At 44.6% G+C, this 16,648-nt stretch overlaps 1 protein-coding gene across 3 annotated transcripts; it reads right to left on the bottom strand.

The window, feature by feature from the left end:
• Positions 1-524: 524 nt before the first annotated feature.
• On the bottom strand, positions 525-16,622 carry P2RX7 (purinergic receptor P2X 7). Of its 3 annotated transcripts, none has more exons than XM_081966224.1 (14): positions 16,133-16,622; positions 14,408-14,533; positions 12,320-12,452; positions 11,617-11,688; positions 9,644-9,716; positions 9,426-9,522; positions 8,864-8,944; positions 8,274-8,403; positions 7,263-7,399; positions 6,296-6,389; positions 5,452-5,517; positions 4,448-4,564; positions 3,546-3,644; positions 525-2,753 (listed from the first exon to the last, which is right to left on the bottom strand). In XM_081966224.1, exons 2-14 carry the CDS (start codon positions 14,530-14,532, stop codon positions 2,271-2,273), a joined length of 1,707 nt encoding a protein of 568 aa, XP_081822350.1. In that variant the 5' UTR covers position 14,533; positions 16,133-16,622; the 3' UTR covers positions 525-2,270. The 3 variants fall into 3 exon arrangements, with proteins under 3 accessions (XP_081822350.1, XP_081822348.1, XP_081822349.1); XM_081966222.1 differs by lacking the exon at positions 16,133-16,622 and adding an exon at positions 16,006-16,103; XM_081966223.1 differs by lacking the exon at positions 16,133-16,622 and having other exon boundaries at positions 14,408-14,735.
• Between the last annotated feature and the right edge of the window lie 26 nt (positions 16,623-16,648).

Here is a 16,648-nt window from a genome sequence, read left to right as displayed (position 1 = left end):
CTCAGTAACTCCCAAACCGTTCACTGTGGCTCACCAGTTCATTAAGTAATGTTAGGCTATCGCACAAGGTGGTAAACTGGAATTTAATCGGGCCGCCACATAAATCAGCAGCTTAATGAGGCTGCAAATTTCATGCATATACTAATTGTAATATAATTATTCAGCCTGAATTCTGATGTACATTTGCCTGGTGGTTCAACCTGAACTCTTCCTGCTTATTTTAATCGGGAATCAATGTGGATCAAGAAGAGAGCGATTCAGATCCCAGATAGACCTACCTGTAGTAGACCAATTATATAGGGAAAACCAGATAAGTCCTTCTCGGACAGCAAAACAGAACTGGACGAATTGCCAAGCCTTTAGTTGGCTTCTTTATAATTAAGTCTAAATCCCCCCATGAAAATGCCAACTGGAATTGCTGGTTCACAACTACTTAATCTTCCTTGGGGTTTTTTTTTTTAACCACACCATTTCCATCATGCTTTACGATTTCTTGTCAGTTGAAATTAAGCACACGCACCATCTTTTATTCTTATAAATTTAATTTCCATCTGTACAAACGCACAGAGAATTCACATGAGCCTATTGTATAAAAAGTGTACAAACTCTGCAACTGTATACATATTACTGCAACATGAGATTAAAAGAAAATTGCAAAAAAAATAATATTTTGCTAAGAAACAGATTCCAGTTTGCAACAATTAAGTAGATGAGTGCAGAAAAGCAGCCACTGAAATGTTATGTTTCATCTGCCTCTGATAAAGAAAAAAAAACACTTGAAATAACTTGCTAGACCAGCTTGTGAACTAGAAGACGGCTATCCTTTGGAACAGGCCATCAAATGATTTTTAAAAAAAAGCATAGCACAGCCATTTGTGAAAAAATATGTCTTTTTGTGTAGACTTTTTTGTTAAGCAGTGAAATCGAATGGAAAAGTTGTTTTATGCTGTCCCAACCAGAGATTTTTCACATATAGCATCCGTGAAATTCACAAAATTTCTAGGCGGCAAAAAAAAGCATCTCCCAACCATTTTCTGTTCACTAAGAACAGTTCTGCACCGTCCTTCTCGTCATCTTTATCTTGCTCCCTTCTAAATGAAGATGCTGAAGCTGAACGGGGGGGGGGGGGGGGGGGGGGCATTTTGCATGGAAAACACCCATGGTTTGAAGGATATTTAAAAATGCGAAGATACCAATCTTGAAAACGAAAGATATTTCCCCCCAATTTCCTGAGAAATGAGTTAGGGGAAAAGAAAGATGAAAAGACAGCTTGAGTTACGGAAAAAGAAAAGGGCCAGTCGCTTGGAAACAAACTAAAGAAAGGACTCTCTTTTTTAAAAAATAAACAAGGGGAGGTTTTAAAACAAAGGTGGCTTTGTGTTGGGATCAACCGAGCAAAACGACCTGGATTAGCAAGGAAGTCCTTGGGGAAAAACAAACAGGTTTGTGTGCGGTTTGGCTGCCTAAACGTTAGAAAACTGGGCCCTTTTCAACGATTGTTCCAATCCTGGCTTTTTCCTGGTATCCCAGTGAGGTAGGCAAAGCTGAGCAGAGGGAAAGGAGGCACAAAGGTGATTTTCATGGTTGATCGAAACTCCCCTCCCCTCTGATCTTATCCCAGGGGTGTCCAAACTTGGGAACTTTAAGACTTGTGGACTTCAACTCTCAGAATTCCCCAGCCAGCCATGCTGGCTGGGGAATTCTGGGAGTTGAAGTCCACAAGTCTTAAAGTTCCCAAGTTTGGACACCCCTGTCTTATCCAATATCCCAGTGGTCACCAACTGGTGGTCCATGAGAAAATTTTGGTAGCCCGCCAAAAAATCTGGACATTATTTACATTTTTTATGTTTTATTGCCATCTTTCCCCGGGACTTATTTTCTTTTAGCCTTGAAAATAAGCACCTGGGCTTATTTTCCAAGAGGTCTTATGTTTCTTGAGGTGGAGGAGGTGGCCAAGCTGCCATGAGGTGACCGGGGAAGAGAAGGGCTGCCTCCCCCTTCACTAAACCCATTAATTTACACATTTATTTATCTTTTTTTAAAAAAAATCCTATTAGTGGTCCGCTGGAATTAAAATTATGAATTTAGTGGTTCCTGAGCTCTGAAAGGTTGGTGACCTCTGCATTAGTCTTAACATCCTCTAGTTCAAGAGCCAAGATGATGGCAGAAGCACAAATGGCAACTTCCGAAAAGCAGGAGGAGAAAAAAGGATTGATTGGCACCTGCGCTTACCCACTCTTAAGGCCATAACGCAGAGGTGCAACTGACGGTTACTTCTTCTCCCCAAAACCGTTGTACTCCCCGTTCTCGCTCGGAAAGGCATCTCTGATTCTCCACCTGCAACAATTGGGGATCACAGCCCGGGAGCTCAGGTCGCCCTCGCCAAAGCGCCAGTGAATATACCGCTCGTAAGCGCAGTGCCGAAAGGGCTTGTTGGCGGCCCCGGAACCCTGCGAATCAAAGAAGGGATCTTTGTAGAGCAGAACGAACTCCAGCACGGATCGGGAGAGGACGAGCTGCTCAAACAAAGAGGAATCGGCGATGCAGGGTCCGTCTGTTTTTCGGCAGCACAGCCGTTCCCAGAAAGGGTCTGCCGGACGGCACTTTCCACAGCAGCACCAAGAAGGACGTTCGCGGAAGCAAGGAGCCTCCCTTCGGGCTTGGAGGAGCTGCAGCTCTTCTGGGTTTTGGGGGGGCGTGGTCCGGTCCCCATATGGAAGTTGGGAGAACTGCATGAAATCGCCTTGGCGCTTCTGTTGGTGAAAAACATCATATTGCATCCCCGCACTGAGCTGCGGTGGCGCAGTGGTTAGAGTGCAGCACTGCAGGCTGCTACTGCTGCTTGCCAGCTGCCAGTAGTTTGGCAGTTTGAATCCCACCAGGCTCAAGGTTGACTCAGCCTTCCGTCCTTCCAAGGTGAGTAAAATGAGGGCCCAGATTGTTGGGGGCAAGAGGTTGACTCTGTAAACCGCTTAGAGAGGGCTGTGAAGCACTGTGAAGTGGTATATAACTCTATTGGTATTGCTTCCTTCCTTCCTTCCTCCCTTCCCTCCTCTCTCCCTCCTTCCTTCCTTGTTTAGAATGCAGCATTGCAGGCTAATTCTGCCGACTGCCAGCAGTTCGATCCTGACTGGCTCAAGATTGACTCAGCCTTCTGTCCTTCCGAGGTGGGTAAAATGAGGACCCAGATTGTTGGGAGCAAGAGGCTGACTCTGTAAAATGCTGAGAGAGGGCTGTGAAAGCACTGTGAAGCGGTATATAAGTGTAAGTACTATTGCTATATTGGTTGGTGATGGTTATTCTCCTTCCTTCCTCCTCTATTATTCTCCTTCCTTCCTTCCTCTATTCTATTCTGTTCTATTCTGTTCTATAATGTGAATGTGGCCACTGGAGAAGAGAAACACAACCATGACAATCCAAGGTTTTAGTGTGTTACTAAACTGTGACTTTGAGCCTTGGATGCATTCAATCTACTCACAAATCTCTAGGCAGGTACCCCGGCCGATACCTGTGCACACCCCGATAAAAGACGACCCCAAACTCACGTCAATCGTCCTGCCTTTGATGTTCTGCAAACTGGTCTCGGACAACTTGTCAATCATCAGGATGCCAGGCTCATCAACAAAGGTCACGTAGAACAAAGTCTGTCCCGATCCCAGCCAAAGAAAACCAAAGGAGTTAAGATTTAGTATTTTACTGGATAGGTTTGGTTTGGTTTGGTTTATTTGGATTTATATGCCGCCCTTCTCCAAAAGGACTCAGGGCGGCGTACAACATTAAAAAACACAACTCTCAAAAGTTAAAAAAGATTAAATCCATGTCCAAAAAAACAAACCGAATTTAAAAAAAAAAACAATACATTTAAAATAAGTTAAAATTAAAATTAACAGGCCAGGCCGGCTTGCTGGAAAAGCCAACTTTTTATAGGTGTGATATTCCGTAATGATTAACAGCTCAAGATTCCAGCTTGCACCAGTGCAAGGAAACTATTTCTCAGGATGGCAAAAACACAGGAGGGAAGGATATTCTGCATATATATCATATCTGCAAGCCTATCATATCACTCCACCCCAGCACTGATGATGTTGCCTAGTCGGGTCGTGAAACGTCCACGAGAAAACCACCAAGCTCAGAGAGCACTAAAGACCCCACGGTTCAACCCGGAGCTACACAGGTGCTGCCTATTAGTAGTGATGTAGCAAGCATTTATCCATCACTGTCCATATTGCCTTCAATCCACTAGTGGAGATGTCAGGATCACCCACCTCTAGTAAGTTTTTAGGCCACCATGGATGAGTCTCCACGGGATATTAAAACCACAGCCTGGTCTATCCATTTTGTAAGGGAAGAGTTGAAATCCCCTCCGGATGCTAAGCAGGAACCTTTCCCTGCAGTGAAATATCCATAAGCAACCACAACGTATGTCACATTGAGTTATAACTCTTACATGTCTTGGTCCCAGCACCTCTTGGCACTTCTTATTGTAATAATACTCCTTCACTGGGTCGGGTTTGCAGCAGCAACACGTAGCTGAGGTGAGCAGGCAATCCACAATTACCTCAGCCTGTGAGGACAACAACCAGGCAGGATTATACAGGCTGTTCTCCTACACATAGAATACAACTCACAGAAAGATTTTGGAATATGGAGACCAGGAGTTAGAACCGTGCCAAAGCCTGACGGCCAAGAAAGTGTTCAACAAAAGCATTCAAAGCTATTTTTCGAGACGGTTGAGGTGGTGGTGTGGCCCGTGACAGTGGCCAGCGGAGCTGGTGGGAGATTCGGACAGTGGGGAGGTTGGTGAGGAAGATGGGCCAGTCCTGGAGTCTGGGGAAGGCTCCGATGAGGGCTCTGTGTCGGAGGCAGAAAGGGGGCCAGGGCCGTCCGACAGTTCTCAGCTGCCTTCGGAGTCAGATGTCAGTGAGGCAGAGGAACAGCTGGAGCCTGTTCCCAGTGTGCGCATGCACAGAGTTGCCAGATGAAGGGAACAGCTAAAGAACAGGGGTCGACTTGGGAGTGAGGCCACAGGTGGACGATGAATGGCCACTCCCATAGGGAATAAAAGAGGAGCGAAGGGGGAGTGGAGTTTGCAGGAGACAATTGGTTCACTTAATTGGTTCGTGACTCTCCGAGACTCCTTGCCAAGTTTTGCAAATATCGGCCTGTCCGCTCTCCAAGCCAGAGAAGGTCTGTGACCGTAAATCCTCCCTCGAAAGACTTTGCTGGAGGTGAATGAGCAGAATTCACAGCCAATTAATAAAAGGGGTTTTTGTCGGGACCAGGAGTTTGCTTCATGCTTTTGGGAAGCCTCAGTCAGAACAGGTGGGCATCCAAATATCAGCATAAAGACCCCCATCCTTAAAACCCAACGGAAGAAAGGGGCGATTCAACCATGGCAGACATTTCACCTTTGAATTTGTCCTGAGACCCAGCCGTAGAAGAGCATCTTACCAGGCCAAAGTAGGAGAGGACTGATCCAATGTAGACCACTATCTCAAAGAAGTTAAACTTCCCGGCCTTTGGAAAATGAGAGCAAAAGTGATGTCAGAAGGGTGCCACATTAGAGGAAACCGCTAGGACTTTTGTCTCGCCTTTATGGGAATATACAGGTAGTCCTCGGCTTACAAACAAGAACCAAGACATATGGAGTTACTTTCGTGCAGTTCCTTCCTTCTGTCTCACCTACAGACAGAAATCTTGACAAATTAACGTGGATTAATGTTGCATCATGAAAGATCCACTCTGAGAACTTGTAAGGAACAGCTGTCTTAATTTTCCAACCAACCAAACTATCGGTGTATAAAGACGGTGTACTTTTTCTTAAAAATGTTTACTTGTGAAGTGGAGGGGGGGCCTTATACACAGACAAACCTCTATCTCGGGGGTGTCCCTACCCTTTCGGCGACCCAGTCGCAATTTTCATAACCGGTTCGCCTGAACCGGTACGAACTGGTAGCAACCCACGTCTGGCGTCCTATACAGAGTCTTATAGATGGAAAAATACGGTAATCTTCATTGTCTCTTGGTCCTCTGGAACACAGCCCCTCCCTCCTTTTCTGGGAATCCAGACTATATTCCACTACATCATCCCACCAATGGAAGTTTTCCTTCCCATCCAAGCAACAAGGAGAGGGGAGCAGGAAATATTCAGGATCAAGACTTCAACCGACTGACAAACCCACCCGGAGTGGAATTGCCCGCAGGGAGTGGGATGTATTTCTCATTGGGACATGTGGGGTTTTCTCAATGAAAAAAAAAAAAAAAGACATAGGGAAGAAATCCAGATGGTGTTTACCGTCCCAAAGATGAGGATGTCAAAACGGATGCCGTAAGCTTTGATCAGGGTCCTTTCCTCCCTTCCACCTGGCTGCTTGTAATACCTGGCAAATCTAGAACGAGCAGACAGGAAGAACGGTTGTGGTGTCAGGTTCAACTCTTAGGCGGCCTCTGGGCTTGGCTATTTTCCTGCAGACGTCTTAATACCAGGCTAGGTAGCATCATCAGTATGGCGGCCCAAGCACTCAAAAGGAGAACTGAGGAGGGACCGTGGCATCTATCTGCTGACAGTAGGGATGCTACGGCGGTCCTAAGTGCGAGGACCAGTCATCAATCATTTCTTCAATGCTGCTGTAACTAAACAAATGGCTGTTGAATGGGGACTGCCTATATTGAAGTTTCTGGCACATGTCAAGAAAAGGAAGGAAATGAGGAAGAAGAAAACAGCTGGGTTTTCACATGGGAGGAGGAGTAGGAATCTAAGAGAACATTGCAACGGAAGCTAGAAGTGAACACAGGATGTCCATCATGCTGTGATAACACAACTCTAATGACCTTAAAGAAGGACCAGGGGAGACATGATAGCAGTGTTCCAATATCTCAGGGGCTGCCCCAAAGAAGAGGGAGTCAAGCTATTCTCCAGAGCACCCGAGGGTAGAACAAGAAGCAATGGGTGGAAACTAATCAAGGAGGGAAGCAACTTAGAACTAAGGAGAAATTTCCTGACAGAACAATTAATCAGTGGAACAGAAGTTGCCTCCAGAAGTTGTGAATGCTCCAACACTGGAAGTTTTTAAGAAGATGTTGGATAGCCATTTGTCTGAAGTGGTGTAGGGTTTCCCTGCCTAAGCAAGGGGTTGGACTAGAAGACTTCCAAGGCCCTTCCCAACTCTTGTTATTATGATCCTTACGTAGAAAAATAAAATAGATCCTCTCTCCTGATCTGTGGTATCCCTCACAATCACAAGTGCTTGAATATCCATTACCTGAAGTTGTAGCCAGGGTATAAACCTTCATTGGTTCGTTTGTCATCCAGGCGCCGGAAACCATAGTTGGGGCTGCAACGGTAGGCCCATTTGTCTAGGTTGCAATCCCAGTTAATCTCAATGCCAATGATACCTCCCTGAGAGAAAATCGTCAGAGAAGTAAATTTGAGTAAGACAGAGAAAGAAAGAGAACTTTTAGCAAGCATTCCTTAAGGTAAAGGTTCCCCTCGCACATATGCACTAGTCATTCCCGACTCTAGGGGGCAGTGCTCATCTATGTTTCAAAGCCGAAGAACCAGCGCTGTCCGAGGACGTCTCTGTGGTCATGTGGCCGGCATGACTCAACGCCGAAGGCGCACGGAACGCTGTTCCTTTCCCACCAAAGGTGGCTCCTATTTTTCTACCTGCATTTTTTTAACGTGCTTTCGAACTGCTAGGTTGGCAGAAGCTGGGACAAGTCACGGGAGCTCACTCCGTTACGCGGTGCTAGGGATTCGAACCGCCGAACTGCTGACCTTTCTGATCGACAAGCTCGGAGTCTTAGCCCCTGAGCCACTGCGTCCCGCGAAAATAAGCATTCCTTCTTTTCCTCATTTTAAGGATTTCTGCACATGAGCATATTGCATTGCAGTTTTCTCTTGTAAGTTTCTCAACAAAGAAAAAAGGAAGAAAACTTTAAATTTGGTTTGAACTCTCCTTTTCGCAATCAAATTCCACTTTTGCCCTTATTAACTCAGTTCTTCCAACTAACAGCAGCAAAATAATAATAATGATGATGATGATGATGATGATGATGATGATGATGATGATAATAATAATAATAATAATAATAATAATAATAATAATAATAATAATAATAATAAATCCTCCGACGTTACCTTAACAGTTCCTAGGTCCTTGGTTAGGACTCAAGCTGTTGAGCTACTAACCAGCCCCAAAGGCAGTGAATCTCACCAAAGGTTAATCAATAATAAATCAGCGTCCTTTAGCCACTTTCAAAGTGCCACCTACCTGAATGGCCACCTCTGAAAACTTCTCTCCTGCCTCTTCAAGAATATCCCCCAGCCGAAAAATGGGGCAAAGCGAAGCTCTGTACTTGTTGTATGTACAGGAAATATTAAATTCCGGGGGAATATTTCTTCTGCAGGGAACAATGAGAACAATCAATCAATGGAAGGACTTGCCTTCAGAAATTGTGGCCTCTGGATGTTCGTAAGACAAGATTGGACAGTCCTTTGTCCAAAATGGTAGAGGTTCTTCTGCTTGAGAAGTGGGCTGGACTAGAAGACCTCCAAGGTCCCTTCCAACTTTGCTGTTCTGTTGCATTATTCAGAAAGGGAGCAGTTTGATCAGTGAAAGCCACACAAATCTATATTTTATAAAGTGCAGGACCTCGGAAGACCAAGCATGAATGCTCTTTCAGGAATTTAATGGTTGACATTGATTGATATTTTGTTGCACGTCTCTCCCTGCAGACCCAGATTTTAGAAGCTGCATCACATCTTAGCAAACGATCCCAACCACGGATTGATTTCCCAGAAAGGGTACAGGAGGGGCCCTCCCTTTAAATACAGCCATCCTATGCCCAGAGAACCACTTACTTTGTATAGTCAAATTTTGGAAAGTGGATGTTGTTTTTGATAAGCACGGTGAAATTCTCAGCGCTGTCGAGAATGGCTGGCCTGGAAGGGTGAAGAGATCCAAGTCAGTTCTCACTTATTAAGTAGTCATGATGACCCCTAGGCAATTTAATCCCCTTAGAGGGGGGAGTCTCTTCAAGAGGCTGGGCATTGGGGGTCTGCCAGAGAGCTGCTGTAGTTTGCCACTGATTGGTTTCACTGAACAGTAGTCAAGGGATGGCCCTCAAAAATGCCCTGCAGTTATTTATACAGGAAGCTATTAAGGCAGAAGTGTTCAACCTTGAGAACTTTGAAGACTTGTGGACTTCAACTCCCAGAGTTCTAAGACTTATGGACTTCCAGAATTTTAAGACTTATGGACCTCAACTCCCAGAGTTCTAAGACGTATGGACTTCAACTCCCAGAGTTCTAAGACTTATGGACTTCAACTCCCAGAATCCTAAGATGTATGGACTTCAACTCCCAGAATCCTAAGACTAACAGACTAAAACAGGATACAGGAGCAGCTAAGAAAAGCACCTACGTTGGGGCGGTTTTGGCGGACTCCACAGGACACCAAGCTGAGACTTCACACGTGTTGACGGTACTGTTATATTTCACACACTTGCCCGTCTGGATGCCTATTGTGGGAAGAGACAAACACACACACACAATCATCTCATCAAGGACCCTCGCCTGGAGACCAAACGTTTCATCGGGAAGGAATTTCCAACGTCAAGGGCAAAAAGGAATCTCGCTTACCATTACCCTGCGGGTCCATTTGGCCTTTATTGCAGCTTTTGTCAGTAGTGCACACCGCTTTGGCAAGAGGAAACTGAAAGCATAAAACAGGGGGGGAAAGCACATCCAGCACAAAATTCCATTCCAGTCTTCCAAAATCACAACCTCATCTTTTTAAGCTTATTGGTCTCCCCCCCTCTCTCTCTCTCCTAACAAGTTGCATCCGGATATTATTTTCCTTGTTGTTGTTAGTTGTGAAGTCCGACCCATCGCGACCTCATGGACAACATTTGAGGTTTTGAGATTGAGATCTGAAAATGAACATAAAATTTCTAAAAACAGCCCAAGCCCCTTCGGTCTAAATTTACACGGTCCTCCAGCTCAGAAATCTTTTATGAGCCCGCTGGCCTATTCACAACTACTTGGTTACTTGAAGCCAGGACGAAATGATAATGGAAACCCCTGAAAATGTATAAGTCATAAATCCTGATGCCATTTCTTCACCTCTGCAAATTCTGTAAAGCAGGGATGTCCAACCTTGGCAACTTTAAGACCTGGGGACTTCAGCTTCCAGAATTCCTCAGCTAGCATGATTGGCTGGAGAATTCTGGGAACTAAAGACCACAGGCCTTAAAGTTGCCAAGGTTGGACGTAAGACCTCATTCCTTCTTTGAACACGTTGAGTTGATTCTAATTGTTGTTCTTGTTAGTTGCAAACTTGTGTCTGACTCATCGCAACTCCTTGGACCACGTTCCTCCAGGCCTTCCTGTCCTCTACCATCCTCTGGAGTCCATTCAAGCTCACGCCGACTGCTTTGGTGACTCCATCCAGCCACCTCCTTCTCTGTCGTCCTCTTCTTCTTCTTTTTCCCTCCATCGTTCCCAGCATCTGGCTCTTTTCCAGAGAGTCCTTCCTCCTTCTCATCAGGTGGCCAAAGGATTTGAGTTTCCTTTTCTGGATCTGGCCTCCTAAAGAGCAGTCAGGGTTGATCTCCTCTAGAACTGACCGGTTGGATTGCCTTGCAGTCCAAGGGACTCAATGCAGGAGTCTTCTCCTGCACCAGAGTTCAAAGGCCTCCATTCTTTGGTGCTCAGCCTTCCTTATGGTCCAGCCTTCACAGCCATCCATTGCAACTGGGAAAACCACAGCCTTGACTATACACACTTTTGTTGGCAGGGGGATGTCTCTGCTTTTTAGTCTGCTGTCTAGATTTGCCACCGCTTTCCTCCCCAGGAGCAAGCCTCTTTTGATTTCTTGCTGCCATCCCCATCTGCAGTGATCTTGGAGCCCAGGAAAATAAAATCTGTCACTACCTCCATTTCTTCCCCATCTATTTCTCACAGGTTGGCCTTCTGTCTAATTGCAATTTGCCTGCAATTCACAAAAATGCCCTTGCTTTCCACAGCCAACTGGTAAACAGCTAGAAACTGACATAGCCCGGAGCTTACTCACCAATTTTCTAGCTGACGGAAAGGGAATAAATTTTTAAAAACAATCTTGCCAAGAAGAACGTTGGACTAGTTACTACCTGCTTCCCACTGTTCAAAAACCAGGGAAGTGGGTGGAACACACAAGCCAGTACATTACTGTATCCGTAGAAATGATTTCAAATTAAATATAAACACGTTTGCCCAAAATAAATCGCTACCTTTTGCCTGTTTCACTTTGGGATTTTGCTGATTGGACAGTTTGTTGCTGTAGAAATGGCCAATATCTATTAGTGCGTAAACGTAAAAAACATTAAAGTTTGCTTTAAAAGTAAAAGAGTTTGCCTTTGTTCGTAAAAAGTTTTTTTTTTTTACTATCTGCACTAAAAAGACTCCAAAGTCACTTTTTCTTTCTTTTTTCCCCCTGTTCTAAATGACACTTCTTCTCTTTTTCCTCCCTCAATTTTCTCACTATTTTTATGTTTATTTTTGCATTTTAGCTCTTGGTAAACTTAATATAATTTTTCAAAAAAAAACCAAATAGAGCAGGTATGAAACGCTGGTACCTCGGGGCAAAGTGCTTGAACCTGGTTTTCGGTCCTGATAATATTCGTCAACACAAAAAAGGAATTCACGCCCTAAATAAACGAAAAGAGAAGGGGAAAAAGCAAATTCATTTAGTTGGTCTGCTGAAAACCAAATCAGTCGCAACAACTGGAAGATCGTATGTGGATTCCTTCAAAAAGAACCCCAAGAGGACGAGCATGCCAGGCCATGAAGAGGATTGAGGGTTGTCTTTTTTTTTCACTAAAAATTTAGGGCAGGGGTCGGCAACCTTAAAGAGCCATTTGGACCCGTTTCCCACAGAAAAGACCGGGAGCCACAAAACTCTTCCCTGACTATTTCCTAAGCGGCCACAAAACTAGTCTATGCAGTTGAATTAAGCGTTCCGTTTGCTTCTGAAACTTTTCTTTTCTTGGATTTAATCATTCTTCAATAAATTACCTGCCAGCGAGTGTGGCACATTGGCGGTTTTGATGCGTATTTTGAGCAACGGGGAGCTGCAAAAGAGGGATGAAAGAGCCACCTGCAGCCCCAGAGCTGCGGGTTGCTGACCCCTGATTTAAGGGAAGAGAAAAAGGGGTGCCCTCCAAGAATTCTAGGAGAAATTTGGGGTCACGGTTGTGGTGGCAGGGGAGTCTTTTCTAATACCCGTTCGCTCTTCACTGCTTCATCTGATGGTTTTTTCCTTCCCGAAAAAGGACTCACCTGCCCAGGGATGGTGTATTCGGCTGTATCCCAAACCCTTTTGTCAGCCTGGGACACTCCCTTCACCTTCACATGCACTGAGCTGATGACCGAATCTTTCTTCTGATAGCGTCGATCAGCAAACAGGGCGATGCTGGAGAAACACAGTGGGAAAGGTTTGAGTTGGGAGGGTTTGTTTTGTGCCCATTTCACGGAGGGGAGAAGTGAGGTTTGGAAAACTCCCGATCGTCCTTTCAAAGTGAAACAGATCTTGCGTCAGTAAAACATTTCAAGCGAGCTCAGAGAGCACCGGGGACCCCACAGTCATTTTCTCCTCTTCTTCTTCCTCCTCCTCCTTCCTTTCTCCTTCCTCCACTCTGCAAACCCCACTCCCTCCCAGCACGGATGATGTTCCCTAGTTGGGTCATGAAACGTCTGCAAGAAAACCCACCAAGCTCGGAGAGCACCAAGGACCCCACAGCCCATCCGTGAGCTACCAATCCTCTCTTCTATTGCTAACGTACAAGATTCCTAGATTTGTGGATTGTTATTTATTCATTTGGACTGGACCAAAAACCAGCTTGGTCTTTCAGAGTGACCGGTTACATCGGAATATTTATTCCGTGTGGGTGGAAAGCTCACGAGCCAAAGTCACAAAGCAGCACTTGTCTTCTGCTAGCTGGCCGAAAACAACTTCCCCTTGCAAGCTGGGAAATCCCGTAAAAGATCTCTAGATCATTCTAGGCTTCTTTTGCTCCACTCCAGTCTGAGAATCCACTTCTTTCAACGGTGACTCTCCTTCAAAAATCCACATTCTTTTCACTTTCGGTTCAACCCACGTCCATCAGAAATCACAGCATGCAACATGAGAAAGTTTAAAATGAATATGCGAGATTTTTCCACCGCAAAAGATTCCCAACAATTTCTCTATTATATTCGGGGCAGCAAAGTGGGGGAGGGGTGGAAAAAAAGCATCTCTTTTCCTGCTTGGACAGGGGGTTGGACTAGAAGACCTCCAAGGTCCCTTCCAACTCGAATTATTCTGTCTTCTGTACCCTGTATTCACATCTTTTAGTTTTATTTTTTTTTGATTGAATAAATATTAATAATAATAATAATTTATTAAATTTTTAGACTGCCCCCTCTCCCGGAGGGACTCGGGGCGGTGTACAGGAATAAATTTAAAACATACAAACAATCATACACATAAGTAAAAGCAGATTAAACAGCCCCTGTACAATTTATAAAAATTAAAAAACAGACCTTAAAACCAATCTTAAAAATTTAGAAATAGGACTGAGGTGGGATAGGTGGAATTAGGCCAAGCCGGCTAGCTGGAATAGGTGGGTTAATTAAAAACATTGGACATAGAGCACTCTTTCTGGCTTTATCATTTCCATATATACGTATTTTAACACAACAAATAAAGCAAAGACTTATCGTGCATAGCTACATTAATCTTATTAACACATCCCTTATCCTCCTTTATATATTTATCTATATAGTTCCAGTTTTATAGTTCCCCAAAATGCTCTGTTACGACTCCTTTTCCTCATTTCCAACCATTGATACATGTTCCAAATTTCATAATATTCCATCTCGTCTCTATTTTTGATGTCTAGTGTCAGTCTGTCCATTTCTGCACAGATCCAAAATTTCCTTTATGACCTCTTCTTTGGTGGGAGCATCTCTGTCTCCCCCCCCCCCCCAATTTTGTGAATATGCCAATCTGGGTGCGGTTAACACATGCAGCATTAAATATGCCACTCCTTTACTGTCTTTTTCTTTCATTATTCCCAATAAGAATAGTGCTGGTTTTAAATCTATTTTTTGGTCTAACAATCTCTTCCAACCATATCTTTATCTGGCACCAAAAATCCTTGGCTTTTTTTAAATTCACAATATCTTAAAAAACTTGTTGGTGGATCAGAGGAAGTTGGTTGATGGAAAATCCCAATCAAAACGGTGGCATATACGGTCAATTTGTGAGCGCAAACTCTTATTTAAGATATCGGTCTGGAGAGGGGATACCCAGCAACCCAATTCTCCACCCACCCCCACACCTCCCTTCCCCACTGATTTACCCAAATCTCCCCTTTTCAAACTTACATAACATACAGGAAAACCAGAAAGTGGATTAACCACTTTATGCTGCCATACCAAACGCTGTAGATGAGCACCACTTTGTTAGTTTCATATTTGAACACGCTCCTTAAGCTCGAACAGGCTACCATCCTGGAAGCGGGAAGAAAAATATCTCTCTTCTAGCTTTCAGAAAAACCAACAATGAAAAACCACAAGCCCACAAATCTTAAAGGCGCAGCAGAGGAAATGAAAGGCTGACAAGTGGAACTCTTTTCTCCAAAATGACTGGGAGATCTCATGCACGGTTTCCTGCCTCTCCCCCAATCTCTTTATTCAGGCTTGTCAGGAGAGGGAGCTGTCAAAAGTGTTTTATTGGCTAAAAAGTATTTGTATTCATTAAAAGCTTCGAACTTGTCATTCAAATCAAATGTAGACTTTAGGAGAAACCCTCCCATCCCACCACCTCTTACAATACTAAACACAATATCAACAGGAGAGACTTTCAAATTTCTAGGTTCCATCCTATCTCAAGACCTAAACATCAATAACATCATCAAAAAAGTACAAGAAAAAAATGTTCTCTCTGCACCAACTCAGGAAGCTCAAACTCTCCAAAAAGCTGCTGATTCTGTGTGGGAACAAGGTCGCCATGGTATATGTGCAGATCAGTTTTCCTGATTGGAACACATATATGGAATTTGGGACTGAAATAAATTGAGTAATGAACATGGGTTGAGCTGGATGACCACTGGGCGGACCCCATTTAGAAAGCTGTGTTTGCAAAGTATAGCAAGCGGAAAATGTAGCTGCACTGTGTATATTTCTGTATATCCTGTTCCAACCACATAACCATGAACTGTGATGCTTCCACACCTTGCTGCACCTACACAGGAAATTATTGTGTACGATTCGCGGAACCCTGCCCTTTTTACCCTAATAAAAACAGCTCCCCGAGACTGCTCGGAGCGACGATTCCATCCCGAACGGTGTCAGAGCCTTCTTTTCATGTGTCTCGCCCCCGGTATGAGAGGCAGCCTCGAACCGGGCCAAAATTCCCTCAGGTCGCCACTGCTAGTGGGGCCCCATGGGATCGCCGCAATTCTGTTCTACAGAGGAAGGATTGAGTCTCTCATCTGCACCTCCATCACTGTCTGGTTTTGTTCTGCAACCCAACAAGGCAGACAGAGATGTCAGAGGAGAATCAGGACTGCAGAAAAAACAATTACTGCCAACCTGCCTTCCATTGAGGACTTGTGCACTGCATGAATCAAAAAGAGGGCTGTGGAAATATCTACAGACCCCTCGCATCCTGGACATCAATTGTTTCAACTCCTGTCCTCAGAACGACGCTATAGAGCACTGCACACAAGGAACAACTAGACACAAGGACGGTTTCCCCCCGAACGCCATCACTCTGCTAAAGAAATAATTCCCTCCCCACTGTCAAACTATTCACTAAGGCTGCATTACTCTTACTATTAATCTTCTCATTGTTCCTATCACCCATCTCCTCCTACTTATGACGCAGGACTGTGACTTTGTTGCTTGCATCCTTACGATTGATATTGATATTGTTTCCTGATTGGTTATTTATATCCTATGACTATCATTAAGTGTTGCACCTTATGATTCTTTTACCGAATGTATCTTGTCTTTTTATATACAGTGAGAGCATAGATATCAAAGACAAATTCCTTGTGTGTCCAATCACACTTGGCCAATAAAGAATTCAATACAAGTCAACTCAACTCAACTCAAGTCTCCTTTCTGTCTGGATATTGGTGCAGATCAGGAGCAAAACCCCAGAGGGCTTCAGACGGTTTCCTTGGCAGACGGTTCCTCCCCTTTCTCATTTGCAGGGATTTCCTCGTGGTCTCCCATCCCGGGCTTATCCAAGGACTTTACAGTCTTTTTTTGTTTTTTGCAAATCACCCCGCTGAGACTCTATGCATCCGGTCCTCTCCATCCTTGGGGAGCAGCAGCCCTTCCAGAGGCGACCCATTCCAATGCAACTCCCCAAACCAGCGGGGTGTGGATTCTGGGTTTTGTAGTCCAAACCCTCCTGAGGGCCAGGGCAGAGGGGTGGGGGTGAGCAGGCCCAGTTCATTCGGCCGCGAGACCATCCTCGACTCCTCGCGAATCCTCTTTTTCTTCTTCATTTTCAAGAAAATTCTTAAAAAGTTTTAATTCCACTCTCTTTTTCGCTGCCTCGCATCGCGCAGGCGCGGTCGGATCGTCTCTTTTTTTTCACCCCCTCCTCTTCCC

The sequence above is a fragment of the Natrix helvetica genome (genome assembly GCF_964273705.1).
Source record: "Natrix helvetica genome assembly, chromosome: 14".
NCBI classification, from domain to species: domain Eukaryota; kingdom Metazoa; phylum Chordata; class Lepidosauria; order Squamata; family Natricidae; genus Natrix; species Natrix helvetica.
This window is presented reverse-complemented; position numbering and strand designations above follow the sequence as displayed.

Excerpts from the sequence above, each read along its gene's own strand:
- P2RX7 (XM_081966222.1), bottom strand. The coding sequence starts at position 16,058 with ATGCTCTCACTGTATATAAAAAGACAAGATACATTCGGTAAAAGAATC. Across the intron at positions 14,534-16,005 it reads TTCGGTAAAAGAATCATAAG|GATGGTAGCCTGTTCGAGCT; the intron begins GTGCAACACTTA and ends TCCCGCTTCCAG. Across the intron at positions 7,400-8,273 it reads TTTCAGAGGTGGCCATTCAG|GGAGGTATCATTGGCATTGA; the intron begins GTAGGTGGCACT and ends ATTTTCTCTCAG.